This window comes from Lutjanus erythropterus, chromosome 8 (genome assembly GCF_056507025.1).
Source record: "Lutjanus erythropterus isolate fLutEry1 chromosome 8, fLutEry1.hap2, whole genome shotgun sequence".
Lineage (NCBI taxonomy): Eukaryota > Metazoa > Chordata > Actinopteri > Lutjaniformes > Lutjanidae > Lutjanus > Lutjanus erythropterus.
Window position 1 is genome coordinate 18,210,311 of NC_139324.1, and position 27,080 is coordinate 18,237,390.

At 38.1% G+C, this 27,080-nt stretch overlaps 1 protein-coding gene across 1 annotated transcript in view; it reads right to left on the bottom strand.

Moving 5' to 3' along the window:
* Positions 1 to 2,096: 2,096 nt before the first annotated feature.
* The window catches only part of pdia5 (protein disulfide isomerase family A, member 5), an 80,604-nt gene continuing 55,620 nt past the window's right edge, over positions 2,097 to 27,080 (bottom strand). Inside the window, exons 13-17 of the mRNA XM_084724797.1 lie at positions 26,367 to 26,530; positions 25,691 to 25,821; positions 18,567 to 18,637; positions 7,308 to 7,442; positions 2,097 to 4,548 (exon numbers count right to left, since the gene is read on the bottom strand). Coding sequence (XP_084580923.1) covers positions 4,468 to 4,548; positions 7,308 to 7,442; positions 18,567 to 18,637; positions 25,691 to 25,821; positions 26,367 to 26,530 — 582 coding nt within the window. The 3' untranslated portion in view covers positions 2,097 to 4,467. The remainder of the gene's footprint in view (positions 4,549 to 7,307; positions 7,443 to 18,566; positions 18,638 to 25,690; positions 25,822 to 26,366; positions 26,531 to 27,080) is intronic.

A 27,080-nucleotide genomic window follows, 5' to 3' on the forward strand; every position in this document is an offset into this window, starting at 1 on the left:
TAAGTGATTATGAATTCTGACAGGATAAGCAAATTAAACACATTTAACTACATTTATAGAGGCAGAACAACACCAGTAGTTTTATGGAAAACGTTCACAATCTTTCCCTGCAAGTTCTTGTTGAACATAACAGTAAAAAAAATAAAAATAACAACAGGGTCACGTGTTTAATTTGTTAAGAAGTATGCAGGCTACACTTGGACCTGGAATCATGTGTGGCAGACTGTTGCTTCCACGCAGACATTTGTAGTAGGGCACGTCTACACTGTTAATAGTAGTGGTATGTGCCACCCTGTAAATACTCATGTCTGGTGGATCCTGGATGTACTGCAAGTGTCACTGCTGGCCCACCCATACCTCATCAATGGTCTCCGTAAATACACATACATACATACAGTGTGTTACAGTCACTTTAGATACACCACATTATCTATATCAATACTGTAATAACTGTTTGTCTTTTATACCAGGTGTTTTGAAGAGGCTCACTTCGCTCTTGTCAGCCCAGCCGGACCTCTCAGCTCCACGGTGGCCATTTAGATGAACCAGAATGTTTCTTGAGCCCTGAGTGTGACCCTCCACACATGATGCTTGAGCTGCTCCCTGGAAATGTAGTGGCGGGCAATATCGTCAACAGAGACAGACTTCACCCTTCTTATTTATGGTTCTTATTTCTTATGGCTTTGATCAGCAGGTCTGTGCAGCTGTAGGCCATTGTAGACACTGAAAAAGACACAAGGCAATGCCACAACAGCAGTACAAACATTATAATAATAATAATAATAATAATAATAATAATAATAATAATAATAATAATTATTATTATTATTACCATTATAACATGTTTAAGTTACCATGGCGATCTACCCCGGTAGGAAGTAAACCACCGCTGTAGGACTGGAAATCCAGTTGATACTACAAGTTACCTTGACAACCACAAACACTGCTTCATACTCCAGGTCCCTTGGAGCTGTCTGCAGCTAAACTCATCAGACTACTGGACTGATCAGCCTAATATTTTGTGCACATTCATCACTGTGTGCTGAAGGGCCTCTGTGATTCACAATGTTTGAAAATCCGTTTTTTATACGTCCATGCCAGTGGCAGCCCGGCCAGAGACATTCTGTTTTGGGTCATCGTCGATATCTTTAAACTTTATACTTAGAAAAGTACGTTTTAATTACAGTTACTAATCAAAATGTTGGTGATTACAAATAAGTCATATCCAAATATTCTTTTCGGGTTACCTGGCGGAGATTTGAAGCCTCATTTTTTAATGATGTTCTCAGATTTACTTAAAATGGTCTCTCACTGTGTTTGATTAATAAAAGATAATACAAAGAAAATTTGTGACTTAAGCACCTGTGATCTATAAATCTCAAATCAATTTAAAATAGATGGCGTCTGCCTTACAATCAGGGATTTGGTAGATGAGACCGCAGTGGACTAAACAGCTGGTTGTCAAACAAAGACAAATATGTCAATCACATTAGTTATAAAGCTGATGGAAAGTTCATCACAATACCCAGACATGACCAGCAGAAAATCCACTTAAGTCAAGTCTTAGAAATATGATTTGATATATAGCTATGGAGGAAATGACACTTTTAAATTTCTTTTAATGTTCTTGATGTTAAGCTGTTTTTTTTTTCATGGCCATCAATCTACTATTACTGTGGCGTAAAGTTGTTGTTCAGTTGTTCTTGACAAACCATGTTTTGCCAAATATTACAAACACATTTTTATTTCTTTTTACATTTCCTCAGTTTGAAGACTCAGTTCTTCATTTCAGAATTGGCACAAAGACAATATGTAAAACTGCTCCCAGTGAATTTAAGAAAGTTTACTGACTGACTGAACTCTGTACTGTATATTTATTCAACTCATCAGTTCAAGTTTAAGACTTCAGGTTAAAAGAACTAATTTTTCTAAGTTCCGAAGTTTAATTAACTTGAATAAATAAAACCTGGTTACTTAAGTTAATGATAAAAGATCAGTTGATTCCCCTGAAGTCCTGTATGATTTTTTTAAAGGTGTTGTTAAATAACACAAGCAAAACAAAGATGTGTACATTTTATAAAAACAAGTGAAAAAAGTTTTGGAAATGTTTGACTTTATTTTATTTTATCTTGGAAGGTCCTTACTGCATGGGGCAAACTGTACGTATGGCTGGGCACAGAAAAAAAAAATCAACAAAGGCAACAATGACTTCTTGGCATAAGTGTGACAAATTCCCACACAACATGGATACCTTTGGGATAAGACAGAGGTGGTCTTTCTATTATTCAGCATACGTGTGATGTCACTGTGGAGGCTCCTAAACAAAAACAATTGGACACAGTAAACAAAAGGTCATTGCTTCCCCTCAGGAGGAGATTGAACACCTAATTACAGTGATATGTCAACACCTAACTGTGTAATGCACTCTTTCAAAATGCTCTTACATACCATGAAATGCTAAAGAGTCACGTTGAACACTGAACACAAAAAAGTGTTTGGTGCCAGCCAGAACATCTGAGACGGTTTAACTCGGAATGAGACCATTAAGAGTCACAATGATAATGTTTGACGAGAAACGCTTCAGTAACATCTACTGACAATACGTCTTATTCAACACATGTTGTCATGATACAGCACAGAAAAAGGACAATTCAACTGTTTGTTTTTTTCTCGGGATACAAATGTAAACAATATTTAATTTGGTGACCTAAGGGCTCAAAATTATTCCGCTGGAATGCAAAATTACAAACAAACTAGTTCCCTTTAATTGTGTTTCGCTATCCCTGAGAACCTTATTCATACTGAAAGAAACCAAAGTCTTGAATAATAAAACACAAGTTCAGCTACAGATAAGCCTTTAAATATTTATAGTGGCCAAAGCGTGGGAGTTGAAAACACACAGCATAAAAAAATTGCCACAAAAGTAATGATTATGGCTCTGAATCAATGATGTATATGCTGCCAGAGGAGGGAGGAGGGCTGGAGCTTTCACTCACTTAATTCTTAATTACTCCTTGGATAAACTGTGAAGTCATCCCTGGGTATTTGATGGAGGGCATGGGAGATCAATGTCCGAGCTAACTGAAGCTGAGTGATTCCAGGCCGAGACACGGCAGAGACCGAACCGTCCAGGGTGCTCTCGTTCAGGCTCTGTGGTGTTGATCAGTTCAGCAGAAACACATGGGCATAAAACAGATTCAGTACCCTTAAACAAAAACCCTGAATGCCTAAAGTGTAAACCAGTGGCCTGAATGATTCTAGCATCTCCGTAAGCAATGCGTGAATGCAGAGGGAATGGGAGGAATACTGGGTGGAATCCATGATGACTTCAGTGCACGAAGGGAGGATGAATATCTTGGACATTTTATTGTCAACATGCAATATTTAGCCACTGGATGTGAGCATCTCCCGTAATTATGTAAATGAGCCCTGCTCTCATTAAAACACTGATAAAATCCCATTCTGAATGAACAACAGAGGAGGTGCGAGAGGTAAAAACATCACTACAGCTCTCTATGTCGGTAATATTTGGAAATGTACGAAGCATGGAAACATCAAGGAATATTTGGCATTTCATTTTCTTGTTTCTGGTCCATGACTTGAGGGAACTGCAAGGGCACCAGGCCTCTGATTCTCTTCCACTTATCATTTTTAACCATTTTTTCAGCAATTCCAGCTATTTTATTAAGTTAAGGCCACAGTTTTAAGCAAACAAAGTTGGTAAATCCTTTCTAAAAGCAAAACGAATCATGAAAGCCCAAAATCATACAGAATATTGACCTTTAGCCAGGATTTCACCTACCTCGCGTTGCTACAGTATTTTATTACCCACAGTAGCACTCACATTGTACTGATTTATCTTCCATCTGATCTGTGAGAACAGCAAAACAATATTCTGGATGCTTCTGGACTTGAAGCTTCTGTACAAACATATTGGAACCAAGAGGTGTGTAATCAATCAATAATCACAATGTGTCTCATCTAGAGACGGAGCAGGGTTGATGGGACTGGATCAGGACCCCTGTGGAGTGATTGACAGTGCAGCCTCCACTTTTAACTAATGATGCCCACCACCGCCCACTACCACGGGTGTGTCAATCAGTCACACAGACCCCCAGGGCGAAGCAGGGGTCAGTATTGCATAGATACAGTATAGGGTGTAGCTTTTCACATATGCAGTCACAGTGTTTGGGCAAAAAAAAGAAAAAAAGAAAAAGAAATCACTTTTTTTCTGTGTATTTTCTGCCCATCAGAACATCCATGAAAAAAGAAGTCTCAAGTGGTCGGTCTAACTGTAGGTACTCTGTTGGTATTATTACAAACGTGATCACCATGGTGTAAAAAAATAGCCTTTCGCTGAGGTCATCAAGTCTCCCACGTCAGTGCTGATAGGCCCCTTGCCAGGGTCAAGGGTCACAGTGCAATGACAAACTGTACAGTGCAACGCCCCCTCCCTGCACACCGTCCTCAGAGCTCCTCCTTCCTCTTGACGACCTTTTCCTGATCACGTCCTCGTAGGCTGCGCATGAAGCCTGTGAAGCCTGCCTCCTGTGGAGAGAGGAATGGTCAGAGTCAGTAAAGCACAAGTTTCAGTAATCATTTCACAACTGGAAGCAATTCATCAGACTTGAAATGCCTTTTTGTAATCCAATAGAGATCAGAGCCTCGTCCTTAAACATTATCTCAACTTAGCCTGACAGCATGGAGATAAGAGTAGTAAAGACAGGAACCAAACATTGTTGTTCAAGGTCAGTCTGTTTAGCTCCGTCTATAGAAAAAGTCAAGATCTGTCCATATTATTCTCTTCTGCCAATTGTCTAATACTCCACTCATGGCTGTGGTGAGCTGCATGCATGACACTGGCCATTTATTCCATAAATAATTCAGTTATTCAGTACAACATTTTTGTCTGCCTGTAGTGATCCGTCCACAGGAGAAATAGTCTAGTTGTGAAAAAGTACAGCCAACATCCGCTCGCTTTGAAGAACACATGGTGGATTACTTCTGAAACAAGGAAAAGAAATAAGGGGTGGGAATCACCAGAGGCCCCATCATACGAAGTTATTACGGTACTTAAAGGAGCAATATGTAGCAATTGCATCCATAAATGAGTACTGCAGTCCAAATAATGAGTTGGAGCCTTAGACTGTATATTGAAGAGCTTGAATCTCTCTTTAATATATGAGCTATGGTTGAAGCGAGTTGGTTCTTCCCACCCCTTCCCTCCAGATGCAAAGAAAGTCAGGCAGGCTGTAGAAACACTGCAAGAGCGCAAGAGGAGCACAACAATGTAACAAGCAATGACAAGTCCTACACTGTAAGAAGACCAGCTGGTTATTACTGTCAATGGTCTGTCAATGTAAAGCCTGCTGCTGTCCTAAAAAAAAAAAGCCCACTGCTCTGAAAATACACACTCTGGAGTTTGAGTTCAGCGGCTGCCAGACTCCCTGAACATGTGGCTCAGTGTAACCATTTTAAACATCTATGGCTTCTACAAGATTATTAATGATTTCGTATGACTTGTAAACAGATACAAACTCATTCACTGAACATTCAGCATTAATTCTAATGCTAATTAACATGAAAATTCCAGCCTGGAATATTCCAATTTAGAATGTTTACTTAATCTCTGATGACATATCATGGTCATCTTAAGATAAATTACATTAAATAAATTACAGATTTCTCTTTTAAGACAAGATCCAATATTATTCCGATTTTGAACATTTTCACTTATGTGATATAATTATATTATTGTTGTTGTTGTTGTTGTTGTTGTTATTATTATTATTATTATTGTTATTATTATTACCATTATCATCATCATCATCATCATCTTCGTCGTCGTTGTTGTTGATATTATTATTACTATCAATAATTGATGTAATAAAAGATACAATATTGCTACCCAAAATACTGTGATACATTTTTTTACCCTCACCTCTAAGACAATTTCTAATAGTAAAAATTGTGCCATTATGAGTTTACATGCTGTAAACACGTGTTTACATGCACACTGCTTCAGTGGAACATAAAGAAACATAGTTCCTTCTTTCTCTATATATGTGATTCTAACAATATTCATATTTTATTGTCTGGATCTTGGACTCACTGTACCAACTGAGTTCTTTCAGCAATTAAGAAAGCCATTTTGGTGTCTGTCTGCCTGGACACTGATGTACTTCCTTTTTGGCGAGTAGAGCAGCATTCTATTGTTTGTCTTCAGATTTTGTTTATGTTTTTATATATTTTCAATACCATGTCTAATACACAATTAAATTAATTAATTAATTACTTAAACATAGTCTTGAAAGTACCAAAGTAGTAAAAAACAAAACAAAACAAAAAACGTCTATAGTAAGTGCTCATTTGAGAACTCAGTTCAGTTTTTATTGTCCTGCTTGAAATTTGATTTGCAGCACAACAAAACCAGACACTGTTCAATGACTTTTTCTGTACCAGCACTGTATGCAGGTTATTAATAAAACTGTGTGCCTAGGATTTTTTTTCTTGTGCTGTAGTTTCAAAATAGGTATGTTTTTTTTAAAATACTAATATTGTATTGCTGATAAAACAAAAGTAGCCAGCCTAAGCACATACAAAAAATTGGCATGAAACGCCTTTGGCAATGATTGTTTGAATTATGTACGTGCAACTGCAAAACAGAAACAACGTTCAAAGTGCAGTCACAAGCAGTCCTTTTATAAAATAAATAATAAAATAATTAATCATTTAATATCATAGTAGATATCTTACAAACCGTTTTTTTATTGTTGCATCCCTAATTACGACTTTATTCTAACTTCATTTGAATTGGAAAAAAAAAACAAAAAAGAAACTGAAAATGGAAAGACATTAAAGGAGAGTCCAGATTTACAACCAAATGACTGATATAATTGAGACAACTCAAACTGGTCTGACTTTTTAGTCAGGAGGCAAAAACGTTTCAGTTCCAAACCCACACACACTACAGGATAACGTCTACAGACTGTTTGGGATCATGCTCTCCATGATCCCTGAAACATTTTCTATGGTCAAACTGGAATTCTGATTGGGATCTGGCAAATCTTTGTCTTAAACAGGGAGCCTATGTAAGCTAGTCACTGGCTTTAGCATACACGCGGTGTATGTTGTGTGTTTTGAGTATGTAACCACACCAATTAATGGGTTTATATGAACCTGCTTACTTTATTAAAAAAGACAAAGGGATTCTTGTTTTTGAGTGTGTTGAGTTTCAGAGACTGCACATACCAAAACCCCCCCAAAAACTAAAAAGCATGAGAACAGGTGTATGTAGTGTCACTTACCCCACGATCTCCATTGTATTTTTCCACAAACTTGCCATAGTTGTAGTAGTTAAATGTCGGGTAGCCCTCCACCCCTTCCTGCTTACAAAGCTCGTGGTTCTGTCCTTTTGTACAGTCCACAGCTGCATACACAATCTGAGGGAAAACAGAGCAATCACCTTTAGTGTGATGTTATACAAAGTATAATGTAACACAGAGCTAAAGATTTCACTTGTGTAGGCATTTCACACGCTGTCACCTCAGATGAGATGAGTGGGAGTTTACCTTAAGGAAATGAAATGGTAAAACATAAAAGTTAAATTTAGTGGAAATCAATAACTCCTTCTTTCAGTAACTTAAAAGGCAGATTATACAGGATTTGTCAGTTGCTGTTTGTAAATGCACCAGAAAGATAGTGGATTGTTGAGTCTCATTCCAAAGTTGTCAGTTTTAGGTTGGTTACATGTCTTGAGTACTGCAAAATAAGAAGAAAATAAGAAGATACGGGCTGGGTTTCTGCACAGCCACCACCACACACCTTCAGTGGATCATAAATAATGATTGAGAGGGATTATTTTTATACAAGTCTACACATTGTTTATTTTTTTTAGGAAATTGCTGCAAAGTATGCCTTTAATACTAAAAAATAAAAGATTTAAAAAAGTTTGAATTCATCAGATCTTTGACACATTAAATAAATGTTCTAATAAAACGTACTAATAGCATATAAGCATACACTGCAGCAAGAAAGCCTTCATTAATATATGTTTGAGGAAAAGTTATACAATGGAAACCTGTGTGTATTTTCATGTGTTAAAAAAAAGTTGGCGGTTGTTTCCTCTGATGATAAACAAAGTGCTAACCATGATGAAGTTTAATGTAGGTACTCATTTGCCCTGCCTCTGGATATTATGCCTCCTAAAACCTTTTGAAAGCAGGTTTATAGAGGATTTGGCTCATATTCATATCATTATATTTCCTTGTTTTATTGTTCTGTAACAATGACTTTAATTCACACCTGACATTTTTATTGTTTGGGCTCCATTAGTTATTCTTTCAGTGTCTCTTCAGCACACAATATATTTCTGGAACAAATAAACTTCATTATAATTTTAGATCAACACTAAAAAACTGAACACAGTTGATATTGGAAGAGAAATTTAATAGGGAACTCAATATTTATCCGGTGTAAAATGGCCATTTACAATCTGTGCTTGCATGTATTCAGCTGTTCTAGCAATGAGTGGGCTCAACACATTCTCCTTGTCCAAATTTAGCCTACAGTACTAGTTTCTCTTTCCAGGTTACAAAAAATGACAAATGCATTTCTCTTCAGCTAAACTATTTGCAGTGGGCTGTAGGGAGAAAAAAATCCCACAACAATCACTCCTACATAAAAACAACAAGAGAGATTTATGTTGCGAAGCTGTTGCATCGATTAGTGACAAGCTGCCCCAATGAGGCGTAAATGCCGCCTCACTGATACATGACTCACTCAGTGTGTCCTTTTGGACAGCTGAAATGTCACCCTCTCTCAGGGTGCTGAGCGCTGCACATTGAACTTGTCACTATCAAATAATCGCTCCGCGTCCATCTGTCTGCTCGAGCTGAATGTGGAAATGACAGATCTGCTGCTAAAGGAAAACATATTAGACACTTTTTTCAGGCCGTCCAGCCGTGAAGCAACACTCCAAACTTCTTGTCCTAATTATAAAATACAAGGGCCTTAAGTTTTTCTTTTCGGGCAAACGCAAACATTCAAATAGTGAGAATCTGCATAAGCGCCAACATATTGTTCATGTGCATCAGCAGCAAAGACATCTGTGAACACAAAGGGTAAGTCAGGGAAGGAAGTGAGTCTTTTGCATAGTAGGGAAGATGGAGCCTATAAAGGGATGTTCCTCCTCTAAAGTCTGTTAATCAGGTGTCTTAAACTAGGCCTCAGTGTACTCCCACAACCAGAGGATTTCATGGACTTGCTCCAAGCTGTGTATATTCAGCAGGTTTGAGGTGTTTAACCTTTGAAATTTAGCTTACACTGTGTAAAATCAACCACTTTATCTGAGTGACATTTTTTTAAACTGTGACCACCTCTAAGTTAGGACAGTTTGAGACACACAGAGAAGACTTTAAGCAGCAGAATCAAAAGCAGTTGCAACAAGGAATATAATGTAACTACTGGCTCCATCTGACTGCTCATCCCCGAGTGTAATCAATCAGAGTTGCTGTGAATTGACAGCAGAAAATGAAGCCATGGAGTCACTGTTCTTCAAAGGTCCGCAGCCAATTCCGTTATTGATCCATTTTTCAAGTGACAGAGGACCTCACATCATGTCATTGATCCAATAGCAAAATTTCTGAGTAGCAGCATATTACCAGTTGGCTTGGTCTCATTCCACCAGAATCACACCAGAGAGCAGAGCAATAATCAATCTGAACTGATAAACTCAGAACTATGAGCATTGGAACTTTGCTGTGAGGACAGAACTAGCTCTATGTAGATGTCCCCAAGCTGGTCTGCAAGGCTGGTGCAAGAGCAGATCAATAAATATTTCAATCACTCAATATCATTTATATTAAAGAGAGACAAAGTAAATTTAAAAGAAGTGCTTTCACAAACTCCTTCGATTTTATAAATGTACTCCTGTATTATAATACATACTGAAGTTGTGATACAGACCTAATTGTGCTCAAATTAAGGATAAAACTAACAATTATTTTCATAATCAATTCAAAATGTCAGAAAATAGTGATAAATGTTGAACACTGTTTCCCAAAGCCCAAGATGAAGGTGAGGTGATGTCTGTTTTTCCACAGCCCAAAGATATTTGATTTACTGTCCTAGAGGCCTAAAGAACTGAGAAGATAATCATATCTGTGGAGCTGAAATCAGAGAATGTTTAACTTTTAAATTGTTTTCTTAAAAAATGCCTAAACATTATATCACAATAGATGGAGATTAATTTAATAGTTGATAGCTAACTGAGTCATCAATCAATTATTGCAGCTCTAGCTCAACTGAACCACAGGAATAGAATGAATTAACACAGCAAGTGAACCAGACCATGAACGAAATACTACTTTCAAAAGACAACAGAAATTTCCACTAAAAGTAACAAAAACAACTGTGAATTATTTCATCTGAAATCTGATTGACCAACCCAAGTGCCACCTCATTATCCTCACGCATGATTGGCTCTCTGTCCAGTGAGAGTTTGGACCAACTGTTCATAAATGTGCAATTGTTTTCTTTTGTGTGCAATCTACTTTTAAGTTTTTTTTTTTTTTTACAAGGTCACTGTTCTTTAAGGATCACTTTGCAACACAGGGATAATGAGATGTTAGTTGTAGCTCCCTTTATGCTACGCACAAAAAACGTGCAGAAAAAAATATATACAGAAAATGGGTGAATAAATAATAAATAAAAATACTGAATTCTTAAAAATAAATCTTTTTTTCATGGTGGAATCCTGAGGATTAATTAGTCTCACAGCCTGATGAGAGGTAGGAGGTACAGTTTCTTTTTGAGAACTAGATATAAGTACAGAAGTATTCTATTACAATTGTCCAGTGCCACTGTCGTGTTGTGACTGGTTGGACTATTTATCTATCAAATAAGAATTTAAGAAATTGTAATATACCGTAATGTTAATAATTAAAATAGGTATGAAAAATGGTAATATGAATAACAGATGTGTGTGCATATGTGCATGTGCATACACATATTTTATGCCACCTCTGTATAATTCAGTGCCTCACTTGGGCGACCCCAGTCAAAAAAGTCTGGACTGGCTCCTGCACAAAAGACAGCTGTGGTGTTATTTATTTAAATGTTGATTTTTCAGTTCAACTATTCTATTTGTTTTACTCAGTCTAATTTAACTTTAAAAACTCCCTGTAATGGGATGTACAATTGTGTCTGTGATGTGATGCAATTCCTGCTGCAATGGGATGATGGGGTGGATAATTATCACTTTTTATCACAAGCAGGGTCTTATTTTCATAGCCCTGGCCATCATTTGCATTGGTTATGACAGCACTGTACTCATTAAATGAATTGCTGAAATCTGGAACACAGCCATTGCAATAACAGAGTCAGACAAGGCAAGAAACTGTCCTGACCAAGTAGTAAAGAAGCCAACAGTTTATCCAAAATATCCTAACCACTGTATATGGAGGGGAAAAAACAAACAAAAGTGTGCCCACCTGAAACATCTATATTAATTGCTCATTACACAGTAAAAGTGTGCACACAACTGCAGCAGGTATGACAAGTAAGATATGAACCAGGAAGCCTCTAAACTGTTGCGGATGTTTAAACACAACAGACAAATAATTTTACTGTTGTCTTGCTGCTAATGTTTCTCGATTTGTCTAACTTGTTCTTCACAATGCTGCCATGTTGCCAAATCTCAGTGTAGGGTCATAACGTTGCATTAAAGGTAGGAATGATGAATGACCTAATCATGAAAGATGATGACTTACAAAAATAAGACCCAAGTTGTGATAAACCCAAATTAACCTTTAATAAACCAAAGAGACTGATATATCTGCCACCCCTCTTGCCAAGAGAAACAAGGTGTGGTTTATCAAACTGGCGACGACTGCTGGTAATAAATGTATAGCTTTGTTATGGAAAAGTGCTGATTCTCTCTCTATTTCCATGTGGCTTAAAGACATTTCCTCATACATGGCATCAGAAAAAATTATGTTCAATTTCAAAATAAAAATCACACTTCTCCTGATCTGACTTTAGGAGCTACATGGGTAATATTTCACAGCTTGTGGAGGGTTGACGATAAGTTATATTTTACATGTGCAGGCATGCATTGTGTAGACATGTCTAGTTTAAGGTGTCCCTGTAGCTCAGTCAGTAGAGCGTGCGTCCAATGTACTGAGGCTATCAGTCCTCTGCAGCGGCCGCCGGTTAGACTCCCACCTGCGGCCCATTTGCTGTTGGTCATCCCCTTTTTTGTTTTCTCCCCCTCTGATATTATTTTTTTTTTTATTACAGTCCTTGTCTGGGGTTGGAAGGGAGTAATCATGTGGGATTATTATTTCATCTTATTTATTATATTCATTCTTATCTTTAAAATTTGAATTCTGTGTATTATCCTGTAGGCTGCACTGGGTTTGAGAAAAATTCAATAAACATATTGTTAAAAACTAAAGGAAGGGATCCTTCTTAACTGAGAACCAGCTGAATATCAACAAAGAAGAAAGGGAAAGTTACAGTGTCTCAGGAAGTTAAAGTCTCCATTAAATGGGGTGTTTAAATGTGCACAGTGTAGTTACATCATTTACAAATTACAATGGATAGCATGGAGAAATGGGAGTACCAGTGTAGAAAGCTAAGCAATGTACTGATGTGGACAAAGTCAGCAGCCAAATGTATTTTTACGCACCTAATAAAAGCCAATATCAGTTTAAGTGCACACTATATTTATTATTTAGATTTTCACTGCTTTACCTTGCCATCAGACAGCATTTACAGATGAGAAACCACCATCATATAATCCAAATATCACCCTCTCCAAAGCCAACACACTTCTTTGGCAAAAACTAATTTCACCTTGCAGACCACAGCTGTTGCTCATCTAATGCTGCCTCAATTGTTGTTTCTTAAAGCATTCCTTTGGATTTCCCAAAGTTACGCAAAAACACAAACAAACTAAGAGATCGAGGCAGCTATTGACCAGCAACTCCTGCGTTCTGCAGAATAAAATTACTGGTTTTGCCAAAGTAGTCTGGTGGCTTTGGAGTGAGTGGTACTTGGGTTGTATAACAGCAATCTGTCGACAGGACACGTTGTCTGACAGCAAGGTAAAGCGGTGAAACTATTCTAAATATAGAGTACACTATGTGTTGCTGCTGATCCTGTCTACATCAGTACCTAAAAGTGCCTCATACAACTCCACTACAAAAAATCCAAGCTATCCTTTTAACTTTACGTTGACTATAGCAGCACCAAGACAGGCTATATTGGACAAATCCTTTAAAAAAATTTAATTTTCTGATGAAACAGTGTTCTTATTACAGACAACAGACAGCTTTTGGACACAAGCAGTTCCAGCCAATGTACCCTTTAATGCTGGTATTGATTAGTATTTGGGGAAAAGACAAATAGCTCAGGACAAACCCTGAACACAGCTCTCCTGCTGTCATACAGCACAGAATGAGAGTTTTAATTGTTTGCATCTTCAAAGCCCAAGCTAAGCTTGTGTTTGTCTTTGGTAAATGAGCCGAGGGCAGCTAATAGACTGTGATCAGCACTGGCCTGGTACAATACACTGGGGCTCGGCTTTATAAATAGAGAGGATTGCCAAGTAAACACATGCCCAGTTCTCAGATTTACTCCTGTTCAAACACAACTTCACACCTCCACTGGCCACTGGAGGGACAATGAATGGGAAGAGATCTTAAACTTCTGCATTTATATAACCTTCACAGGTATGAGGGTCCCCTGGTCTTGCAGCTTGTGGGGGTTTCATCATAAGGATACTGATCCAAACATCACAGCTGAATGGTGAAGCAATGCCAAAAAGCCTTAAGCTGTTGTGGCCCCGAGATACATGATCTCAAAAAAACATTTCTGACTGTTCTGAAAGTTCTAACTTCTCTCCTAAAATACTAAGTCAATATTTTTTTCCATTAGGTTATCGAGATCTCAGTAGTATGTGTTTCTTGGTGCCATTTTGAGAATCATTGCTCAATTAAGGGTATATCAATTATATATATATATATATAATATTTTCATGTCTCAGTCTATGAGTCAAAGCATTGCAACTCCTAATTCCAAAAAAGTTGAACCGTTGTGTAAAACGGAAATTAAAATGGAATTTAAAATTTGCTAAAATTTTTCAACCTACATTCAATCAATACAGTACAAAGACAAGATATTTAATGTTCAAACTGATAAACTTAGTTGTTTGGGTAAATATGCACTCATTCTGAATTTGATGCCAGTAACATGTTTACTACTGTGATACATCACCTTTTCCTTTAATAACACTCAGTAAGCGTTTGGGAACTGAGGACACTAATTATTGAAGTTTTGAAGTGAAGTGAAATTCTTTCCCATCCTTGCTTGATATACACCTTCACAATCCTGTATGGGGTCTGGGGACTCTTACTACAAAGCCATACTGTTGTAACACGTGCAGAATGTGTGCTGACTTTTGAAGTTACTGCTAGTAACAATCTGGATGGCCCTTTAAAAATGTCCCTGATTTATGAAAACATTTTGTCAGAGCACACTTTTCCATTTTGTATCAGTCCATCTCAGATGAGCTTGGGCACAAGATAAGACTGCAGTGTTTCTGGATGGTGTTGATATATGGCTTTCGCTTTGCACGGATGGGTCTTAACTTGCATTTGTAGACACAGCAACAAACTGTCTTTATTGACAGCGGTCATCTTAAGTGTTCCCAAGGCCATGTAGTAACCCTCAAATTATGTGGGTTTTTAATGCAGTTTTGAATACAGTGCTGCCTGTGGGGTCAAATATCATGGCATTCAATGTTTGTTTTCAGTCTTGCCCCTAGCATGCTGAGATTTCTCTGGATTCTATGAATCATTCAATGATATTATAGACAACAGATGAAGGTGTTGTAGGAGAGATCGCTAAATTCCTTGTGGTTTTGGGTTGAGAAATGTTGTTCTTAAACTCTTGGACAATTTGCCCACACAGTCTTTAACAGAGTGGGGAACCTTGCCCCATACATACTTGATGTTGAAGGTTCAGGTAACACTTTAGATTACAGTCCTCAAAGTACTGCGTAATTATTCCCGAATTACAGTGTAATTATTTTGAATAACACAGTACCAGCACAGTAGCTACCAATATGTGTATATATATATATATATATATATATATATATATATATATATATATATATATATGTATATGTAGGTACTACACTATAGATTCTCCCAAAAACTACCCCAAATGTCCAGATAATTGCTCAGTAGATGACGCTTATCATGTTATAATAGAATAGGTACCCAGTAGTTAAAAAAATAAATACGATATAATTTCTTTGTAAAAATTGTTACCCCCCTTATTCCATCTTGCTCCATATTACCTACATAAATATATTGGTAGTTACTATGCTGGTACAGCAGTTTGTTTGTTTTTTTTAATTAAACCTAACTCCAGAGTAATTACGCAGAACATTGTGGGATGTAATCTAATGCATTACCAATCTTCCAAACAGATGTTTTTTGAACATTCTACAAATTTGAGGATTCTTTTGTTGCCCCTTTCCCAACTTTTTTGGAATGTGTCGCAGGCATCAAATTCAGAAGGACTTTATCAGTTTAAACATTAAATATCTTGTCTTTGTTCTGTACTGAATTGAATACAGGTCGAAAAGTATTCACAAATCATTGCATTCTGTTTTATTTACATTTTACACAACACCCCAACTCTTTTGGAATTGGGATTGTATTTCTTTCTAAGATTAAAAAAACATTTGCTTTCATAATGTGGAAGACACGCTGTTATTTCATTACATTGATACATTTCAGTGTTTACTCCAACAATGAAGGAATCAAAGGCGTGTGTGAGTTGTTGAAGTTGTAGCTCAAGGGTGATAATCAAAGGACAAACACATGTTCAGCTCGTCTGTTGAAGTTTTATGTTATCGAGAAATGTTACAAAGGATTGCCTCAGAAAAATAGATGAATAAACTGTTGAGAACACGTCAGTTTTATACCATCTGATAATGATTTTGAAAAATTCCAAACAAATGAGAGAGTAACATTGCCTGAGCACTATTGGAACAATGTGCTGTTAACATCAAGTATCTCGATGGAACTTTAAAAATTTAAAGGCATCACTGTGTTTTCTTTAAGGTGAATGTTACTTTGACATGATAAATTGTACCTCAGAGTATTGCCAGACACGCGCCCAAGTTTTGCAAGTGTGTGTGTGTGCGAGAGAGAGAGTGAGTCACACAATTATGGAGGTTTGGAAATACTGAGCCCTGCAGTCAGAGGGTATTAACAGGAAGAGCAGGAGTGGGAGTATGTCAGGACACGAGTCCTAAGGGAAAAGGAATGAGAGGGAGTAGAGATGATGGAGGAAGAGGAGGAGTGTGTCCTGTTGTGATTGCATGAACCTCCAATAACCCCAAAGCCCCAAGTGTGCCGAAGATTTGATGAGAGTGTGTGGGCTTTAGCTAAGTGGTCAAATTCCTAGCTGACACATGGAGACAAATACCAGGAATGAGGTGGATGAAGTTGTAAATTTTGAGCTACGAGTTTTCAGGATATCACTGTTTAAAGGTCTTATTAAATTATTACAATTTCAATATGTGGCTGCAGCCTTTCATGCTAATTTCAGAATATCTGCTTATTTTACAAAATTCTGATCTGACACCTTCTGAGCTGTCGGCAATATCCAAACAGCATTTGTGCTGAGTACAAAAGATAATTGATTATCAAGTGTCACAACATTTGACCATTTAAATCAGGGGTTGGCAATTATTTTTCATGGAGAGTCACATGAGAAATTGGTCAGGCTGCTGTGGGTCAGACACAAATGATATAAGGTCCTGGTAATGGCCAAATCTCTAATAGTGGAATGGACAGAAGTGTTCTATATAGGGCACTTCTATTATTGATCACCTTTTCTAAATTGCCATGTGACGAAATGTGGGCTAATATTTTGCTGGTAATGTCCAAAACTGGATGTTTCACAGTGTACCATGCATGCTGCATACGGGTTGCCACAATAGTAGCAGCAAAAGTAGAAGAAGAACAGCATAAACAGCATGGATATACCAACACTGAGTGAATAAAGTTACAGTTTAATATAAAAAAAATACAGCACGTTATCATTACCAATGAACACAGCACTGACCCCTTTCAAAATAAAGGTCTGATAACTGTTTAATGGCAAACAAACTGCTATTGACTGTCTTTGCTAGTTTTTTTATGGTTTTTCCTATGATGCCCTTGTGGGCCACATGAAAGCTTTCAGGTCTGATTTAAATTGAATTTGCATTTGACTGCACTACATACAGATGGGAAACCATACTGAATACACAAGAAGGTTTCAAGAATGCTCAGATATTAGGGGAATTATTGATTTATTTCATTATACCCAGAGTCACATGACAAGATCGATATCAATTCCAACTCTGTGAGTACAGTGCACATATAGGCCTGTGTGTCTAGCATTTGTTCAGCATATCTTAGCACACTATAAAATAACAAAGTGTACAGACCACTGTAAAAACAGTTAGATTGCAGTTTTATATTTTATGACTAACAACTGCTGGGCAAATTGACAGGATGCAGCATCTCAGACAAATGATTGTTCAGTGTGAATATGGCGGTAACACTTTATAATAACCACTTTTAATAAACAGTAAATTGATAGTTAATTAAACTTAAATAATAGTTATTTTACTGTTAAACATTCAAATAATACTTATATATTCTTTATCAACCATTTATTATGTAATTGTAGAGTTTTATGAACATCAGATAATATTTATAGACACACTGGCACTGGCACTGTCCACAGCACTGAAAGGTGGGCTGCAGGATTTAATTCTGGCCTGTTAAATTAGCATTTAGCATCTGCTGGTGCCCAGGTGAAAAAAGGACAAAGAAATGATTACTTGCTGTGTCACACTGAAAACCGTCCGGTTCCGGCCTCTGGCAACTTGGAACTTGCTTGAGATTTGAAGGTTAAGACTTCAGACAAAGTGCTGACTAATTATTTTATATAACACAAACTAATAAAGTGTTACAGTTATGGTCAAGTTTAGTGGTTTGGTAGTTTATTTGTCTACCCTTTGTTTTGCTTCAAAGTTATGCACCTTGTTTGTGTTACATGTTATTCATAGTTTCTTTTATGTTACATAATTTCAGATATTTGTTTCTGCATGCCTAGGTCCCATGTTGGACAGAATTTCTTTCTTTTGTTATTCTTTTTTTTTTTTTTGTTCTGTGTACTTTTGGACAAGTGTGTCATGTGTAGGCTGTTAAAAGTAAGCCTGAGTAGGACAGGTTGGAACTTTTTTTTTTTTTTGCTTTTAACAGAGGCTAACAGTTTCTCCTTTTGTCTATTCCTTTGTGCTAAGCTAGGCTAAATACATCCCAGCCTCAACATTTCACTGGAAACAGAGATGAATTAATATTGATCCTCTCTTCTAACCGTGGGTCATGACAAATACCTAGTTTTGTTACTTTAAGTGTCCGCTAGAGCTGGAGGGACCCTTGCTGCACAACAGTGTGTCATTGAATGAGTGAATGAGCAACACTAACCTTGCGGTCCTCTTTGAAGAGCTCTGCTGCTGTGGTGAAGTGGGGAACAGAATTTTTACAATGTGGACACCCTGGAAGAGGAGAACACAAAGACAGGACATAATTGCACCACAACATCTAGATTCATGTCACTAACAGCACCATATACAAGCAGTAACATCAATACAAAAAAAAATCACTTCCACACATCATTTATTCGATTCTCTAACATGTTCATAAAGCCTGTGGCCCCTTCACAGTTCCACAGTTATTTAGAGCTTTACGCCACATTAGAGATGGTTCACTTGTATGTTATGAGAGACTGTAAATTTTTTTATTGCTGTCATAAACACAACCTCCCCGGCTCTGTCTGCTTCACCAGCCATCCGTATACATTGAGTCAGTACTTATACAAATACAACACAGGGTACCACAACTACAGATCACATTTACAGACAGCGGGTTCACTGCTCATAGGTGGAGGCAAGATGATTCAACTGTCTACATGAAGGCTGTCAAGGTTGTATGTCAACTATAAATCTGTGAGGGATTTTCTGATTGTAGATACATCATTGCTAAGAGGGGAATGATGTGTTTGCACAGCACTTGAAATCAAGCGTAATAACTGTGATGACGTCTGTTCCCTCCGAACCTCTGTTAAAGTCTGACTTCTGGACTGTAGACGCTGCTCGTTTGTTTTGTTCTTTTCTTGCAAATGTCAAGAACCCCATTCATCTGTTGATTACAATCAAACTGCTGTTGCTGCTGTTGGAAATGGTGAAAATAACAAGAACACTTCTTGTGTTGACAAATAGATTTTCCAAGGAGACAAAAAGCAGCCTGGCAGTGGGTGACTGGATGAAAGCAAGTCAAACAACCTGTGACAAAAGTCATAAATTAGAGTTGGAACTGATCCAATCCAATATCAGTTGCTGATACTTCACTCATTGGTTATCAGACAAATGTCACCAATCCATGTACCGATCCAGACTCCACAGTCTGATGTTTTTGTACATGCAATTTTAAGCCTATAGCTGTAGTGGTAAACAACAAAGCTAAGTAAAAATCAAGCCCTTGCAGTAGTGGTCCCTGGTACCTGGACCCGGTCATGGCAAAGGAAAAGACACCAACTTGGGATGCCAATTTTGCAAAGAGAGCCTGACATAACATTAAGTATTTGTAGTATGCTAAATAATGTAAAATACCATACATAAACATATGTTTGTGCATTCAGATTGGTTAGTTAGTAGACACAGGTCGTAGCAATAGTCATATTAAACCCCAGCCTATCTTTGGCAGAGACCATGAGAATGGACATCTCTCATACTATGATGTAGGCTCACTGTTTTGGAGCCACGATCAAGATATTGTTTCTTTCATGTTGGTCATCTTTCATCTGGGACAGCCCAAAATAGCCCAGTGTATAGCAGACTTAAAATGTACAGGGGGAACTTAGGCTGGACCATGAACCCATCATAATGTAACATGAAACAGTCTGCGACTGAGTAAAATAGTAACATTAAGCAACTCAACATGTCCTTAGCAACTTGTAATTAATGGAATTGGACTGGAATTGAAGATTGTGCATCTCTATCATTTATGAGCTAAATTTCTAAGAAAGTATGTGGATAATTTCTTTAATTTTTTTGATGGAGCATCTTTTTCTCATATGCCATCAGCTGATACACGTGACAGGTTTTGACAAGTTTACATAATGCTAATTCTGACGGTGGGATCACCGACGATGGGTTTCACAGAGGAGAAATTGTGGTCTAACTGTACAATGAGTACAGTAGTACAGTGCTGAGTGTTGAGCTCATCAGTGATGACTATTTTGGTGGACAAACCATTTGCTATATATGATTTTTGAATATGTCATCCCAAAACCACTGGGATTAATCTGCCTCTGTAACAGCCTCCTTCTAGCATAACAGTTTATTAAAGCTTATAAAAGCAACTTGTATCAAAATGTATAAAATAAAATATATTCAGCTACCCATTGTTGACACTGGCCCTGTTCTAAACAAGATGTCAGGAGTGAGTCATTAAGAGCATTAACACAATGATCCCTCTGTAAATGGATTTTAAAGGCTACAAGTGCACTCACTGATGGCGGCCACAGTTATAATTAGGTATTTTTATGGTAGTGTACATGCCCACAAGCATTCACAAACATACTGATAAGTCTATCTTCAGCTCAATTATAAATCAACCCTGCAACCATTCATTTGCCTTCCTTTTCAGAGCTGCCTCTCTAAGCCAACATTCAGTGCCACTCAAAAATCCATTTCCTGCTGAAATAACCTTTTAGTTGCATCATTAAATTGCCTTTAAAGGTTCTGTTGCCATTCTGAAACTGGTATATCAAGACCAGTGGCTGCTGGTGAATTTTACTCCGGGGGAAAATCGCGAAAATCTGGCAAACATCTTGGTATCGCACCAGTGTATTTTAATATACATAAAGGGCCTTTATTTGTACTTGCAGAACTAAATGACCATGTTTTATAACCTAATGGAACATGTTAAGGTAAGTTAAGGTACTTCAATTTGTGCAAATCATTTTTAATAATTATATTTTATTTTACTATTTATGCTGAAAGACTAAAGTAAACAAAAAGTACCTCAATAAGTATGAAAGAAATCTGATACCACAAACATTCAGACAATGGAAGAAAATTATGAACACACAAAAAATTAGAAAATAACAAGCTTTAAGAATAAATAAATAAATTAATTAAAAATTGCCATCTTGTGGCTTAAAATTTACTTTTGCACATAAATTATCCCAGAGAGATGTAAATGTCTCAGAGACTCTGTGTTTATTTGTCTTTGACAGGTTTATATAAAGTAACTACTTTAAGGTGTCATCCACTTTTCTACACAAAACAGCAACTATTTCAAAATTTGTAAAAGACCAAAACCACACATTCAGCTTCTGTCATCCAGTGGGGGAATGTAATGTAATGCAAGTATATTTACTCAAGTACTTTACCCAAGTCCAATTTCGAATTACATCCATCAGATTCTTTAACTCTCAGCTTCTCTTCTAATCTTCTCCTCTTAAAACACGTTGTTTATAGTGACTTCACGGATTTTATGACTCCATTCTAGCAGCTGATGTGCTAAACTCCTCCAACTATCAACACATCTCACTCTGCTGTATTAATTATCAGATGCAGATTGAGCAAGTCGCTCTCTGCTGCCACTCAGAGGTTGACGATGTGTAAACCAGCAGCATTCAGATGAATGCAGAGGGCGCAGGTTCTGTGCGCCCCACCAAGCTCCTATCTCTTGTATTGAGAGGATCAAACTGCACATGTACAACTTATAGCGAGAGTAAACGGATGAAAAAATTGCACCCCAAGCCGGAAACACATGACCTATCTGTAACTTTGGACATCGTTAAACATTTATTTTAATGAAGATTACACCTTTTACTCACCAACTACACAATACTGTCATTGCTCATTTAAAGAAATATACAGTATATATTTTAAAGTAATTAAGTCTTCATCACTGAAGTTTTAGGATGGGTGGAGAGGTGGGGTGGCGCCCAAGCACCCTATATTGACGAGCCGCCACTGATCAAGACACACAGTAGTGTGACATACGCCACATTTTACCTTCACATGAAGAGAACAGACCGACCAGACGCGTCACTCTAAGTGCTCAGAGACTTCCTGAGTGGAAGCAAGAGCACATAAATTAACAAAGGGCAGGCAGCACACTAAGTACACTAAGTACAGGAATCTTTCAGGTTTTAACTCACAACTCACATACCTTCTATCATCCAAGATGCTTAAAAGTAGCTAAAGGTAGATCTGCTGTTGATAATGAGACCTGGCACTGTCATTTCTCTCCTCTAACTGCAAATTTTCACTGGCCTTTCTCAAAATTATTGACAGAGACAGACAGTGAGGTGGAGAGAAAAGCAGACAGATGAATACAAAGAGCCTGCCAGGTAGATGTACTTCAACAGACTTAAGTCCTCTGTCTTTTCACCATCAGTATAAAAATGTGCAAACTACTGAAGTAACACCAAAATGCTTTGCACAGAACTAAGCATCACTTAGCACCATTTATTCACATGACACCAAATGGGTATTTACTAAATTAGACAATGCTTTAGTATAACACTGCATCGATGCAAAAGGATTTATCAACTCAGCATTGCCTGAGGTCAGGAAAGAGCTGACAAGAGAGAGATGTGATAGCTTAGTTTTAGTTTGGGTTCAACAATGAAGATTTGAAACTTAAAATTAATAACCCAAACCTTGGTTTAATGGAGCAATATGTTAAGACCTTAGCATTCAAAAACAAGTACTGCAGTCCAGATAGATAGTATATTAAAGAGGTAGGGATGCACCATTACCACTTTTTTTGGACCAAGTAAAAGTACTTACATTTGGGTTCTTGCCAATACAGAGTATCAATATGGACACTTAAATAAATTTTCATCAGATGTTCCTCACTTTCTAAATGTAACAAATTGTTGTTGCTGTTTCCCGCTCATAACATTTGCGAACTCCTTGACCTCTGTGTTGCTTTGGTTCTTTAGATGCTTTATCAAATTACTTGTGTCAAAGGAGATACTTTTCATAACGTGGTATTGGGTGTGGTGGTATTGGAACAGTTTTATGAATATGAGTACAAGTACATGAGCACAGTATCGGATCAATAACTGATGTTGGTATTTGTACATGCTATAAATAGGCTGAAGCAAGTTGATTCCCTGCTCCCCTTCCCCCCAAACTCAGACAGGTTGCCTGCAGGTTGCAGGGACACTGAACCTACACAAGCAATTGTCAGTTGTCTGTCAGTGTAAAGTTTAGACCATTATCCTGAAAAAACTCCAAATATACACACTCTGGAGATGAGGTTCAGTGACAGCCTGCCTTACTGCCTGCCTGACTCCATTAAGATATTGCTCAGTTAAACCATGATTATAAACATCTACTCCTGCTAAAAGATTATCTGTGATTTCTTATGACTCACATATAGACACTTGCTCATTCAGCACTAAGTTTAACTCACTTTAAAGTGAGTAAATATGAAACGGGCAAAAAATGGGCAAACAGAGGTTTCGCATGTGCATGGATACATACTGTCTGTTTTGTAACCATTGTTGTTGAAGAAGCCAGTGTTATATCATGGTAATTTTATGATTTCATACAATAAGTATATTACATATTTCTCCATTAACTGACAATTCAGAAGCATCTCTACCCTCAGTGTCTTAACAAGGAGCTATATCTCCTCATATGCTCTATTTAACGCAAGATCCCTTACTGATGAGACACCAGTGAGCATGGTGCAGATGGGGTGAGCTGGGTGCAGATGGGATGGGCGGGGAGGTAGGGCAGCAGGTTGTTGCTGCCTGATGCACATCTGGAGCACCTCTTTGTAGAGAGAAGCACCAAAGGGCCCAAGAGAGGCAGCAGCCTGACCGCTGTGCCCTGTCTGGCTTTGAAGCCCTCATCAGACACAAAGGTGTAAAAACAGGGACAGAGGTGCATGTGCATGTCTATGAGTGAACTAATAATCAAGCGAGTTAGCCACTCTGTATTCTTTCTGCATCCGTGTTGTGTTTGAGAACTCAGATGAGGAGTGTCATAACACTGGGTCCTTGCATTTTTAAAGAAATCACTTTCAAAGACAAGTTCATAGACAGAAACCCCCCTTTCTCTTTGTGGAGGTCTAATTTAAAAGAAAACCAGCTGAGTTATTCAGTGCCAAGGACCAGGGGTACTCTTGAGAGTTTCCTCAAGAGATTCTACACTTAAAATTGAAGTCTGACTTCACTCAGTAAGACGTGTCCAGTCAGAGAGCAGATTAATTCAATATCAGAAATGCAGTCTACTAAATTTCTAAATTGTTTGTGTTTGCTGTTTGTTTGTTAAAGCTACCTACTAACTCAAAAAAGGACAAATCTGACATATTAGCATCTTCTTATCTTTTATGGCTTTATGGATCTGTGTTTCTGTCCATCTGGTGAATGTAAGTCTACTCAGTTCAGTTTTTGTCTCCATCAAACCCAGAAAAGGCTGGCTCTTATGCTGCTAGATGTTACACTTTCCTCAACAGTTAGTGATTAATTTTGTCTGTCTGCTGTTTGGTATTCGACAGGCAACGCACATCGGGCTTTTCAGGGCTTGTTTTTTGAAAATAAGTGCCTGCTGGAAACTGAGACAGAACCAGACAGAAAATGTGGCATAAAACCAAAACAAAGAGCTACAAAAGGTTAAAAAGCTCAGCAGAGCTGCAGAGATGGTATTAATTCTCTGTGGGGTCACTGCTTTATATGTGATCATTTGATTCATTGTTACTATTAAAAATATTAGCAGAGCTTTAAAAGCCATTATCAATTAAATGCTATGACACTGATCACACACAAAAAACACTTCACTATGTCCCTCACCATGCTGTAATTGAAACTGCCAGCTGCTGCAAAGACATTACTATGGAAACATGTTGGTATCAACATGGCAGCCTCCATGTAGAAGGACCGCGGACCTCTGTAGATATAAAGGGCGCATTCTAAGGTAAAAGAAACATTATACATGAATAAAAATATTAATATAACATTCTGTTTCAGCCATATTCTGCCAATAGACCCCCCTAAATCTTACACACTGGTCCTTTAAGAGGATAACCACTTTTTTCTGGGACATCTTTTGGTCAATTTTGCTTTTTCTCAGGACTTAACAATAAGGCTGCTTCATAAGAACCCTGAGATATGAGGTGGAACAGTGATTTGTTTCCTTTGTTTTTATCTTGCACAAATCTATTCTCAGACACTGGAGTCATTCCTCAGTCTCCCCATGGCTTAGGTGGGGTTTATATACTGTGCGATGAGGAGCTTGACAGGCAGTTCTGAGTTATGTATGCACACTGGTTTAAACACAGGATATGATCACACAAGCCCAACACAGCAAGGCTGTGATCCCAGTTGGCTCCAACAACTTCACACACACTTAAAATTTTGATCAAAACAGGCAAGCATATCAAATTCAACAGTTTGTGAGACGTATTCGGTGCCATTGACAGAATGGACTCTCGGGAGTAATTCCAGACCTTTCAAACTTCCAAACTTTTTTGTTAACAGGTGTTAAGTAGAGTTGATATAAATTACTGTAATCTCTTACAGGGAGCGTAGAACATGACCAGTGCATGTTTTTTCTTCTTTAGTGCCTCTCGAAAATCCTCTGATCCAAGATGGCTGACGCTGGAGGGTTTGTCTTCCCAAGACTGTTCTGGTGGAGGAGGTGCCTGGGGACTGCAGACATGAAAGAGAACAAAGCAGTGTTTATTATGTGTGCTACATGGAGGAAAAACATTACATTCTATTTATTTTATGGGGTAGAAGTAGTATAAAGAGTGATATAGTGTATAGATCAGGGGTTTTCAAAGTGTGGCCCTGGAGGCAATGGTAGCTCTCAGGAAAATTTTGGGCTGGAAAAAAAAATGCTTTATAGTTAAAAAGAAACTGCTAACAGGTGAATCTAATTTTAAACAACATCTTCAGACCAACACAATGGGTTTTCCTCGGCGGCCCTAAAACTCTGAGAACCCTTGGCATACATTGTATTTACCTGACCATTTCCGAAAAAGAGAAATGCTAGCATGTGCATACTAGTGATATAACAGGACCCTCAACAAGTGAGGCTTAATTTCAGCCTTGGTTAATTGGCACACTGGACAAAAGAAAGTGCGGCTAAAAGGTTTAAGTTTTAGAATTAAATGAGACAGTTTAAACGTGTTAACTTTGCACAGGCAGTGTTTGTTTGACAGCAGTAAAGAAGTGATCGAGCTGGGACTCACTTGTGCATGAACTCGATGATCTTGTCTTTGCTTCGGAGCTGTGGCAGCGTATACATCTCCTCACCTTTCTCGAAATACTTAAGAGTTGGGAAGCCGGAGATCTTGAAGCGATCCCCCACAGCCTTGTGGACTGTGGCATCCACTGCTGCCAACACACCCGGACTCTGTAGAGGAATAACAACAAGCAAAAAGAAATAATGACTGTAGAGTAATCTGTCCAATTAGACCAATTAAAGTCCCTTGGACTAAGCTGTTACATGACACCAATTAACTCCAACTACTTTAGAAACAATCCGAGTTCAACCTTTGCAAAGCAGCACACTCTGTGTATATAAAAGTGCTGCATTAGTAACACTATAAGTGGAGCAATAAGGAGAAAAATAAATGATATGCTGGGTCTTAAGGGCTCAGGGTGAGAGAGGCTCCAGTCCATCCATATTAGATAATGGCCCGGCTTTTCCCATTGACCTCCAGTACCGGGCAGAGAGCCACAAGGAGAAGGTCCAAGCGTCGGGCCGGGGGGACACTCATGTATGAGATAATTGCTACAGTCACCAGGCTGGAGTTTTATAGGCCCTGCCCCTGGCTGGGGAGTGTTAGATTACCACAGAGGACAGAATGGCGGAGTGGAGAGGCGAGGAACACACCCGACTAATCAGAAACACATCGAGAGCCGGGCTGCAGGACAGACCGACCAGCGCGTCAGCTGTATCA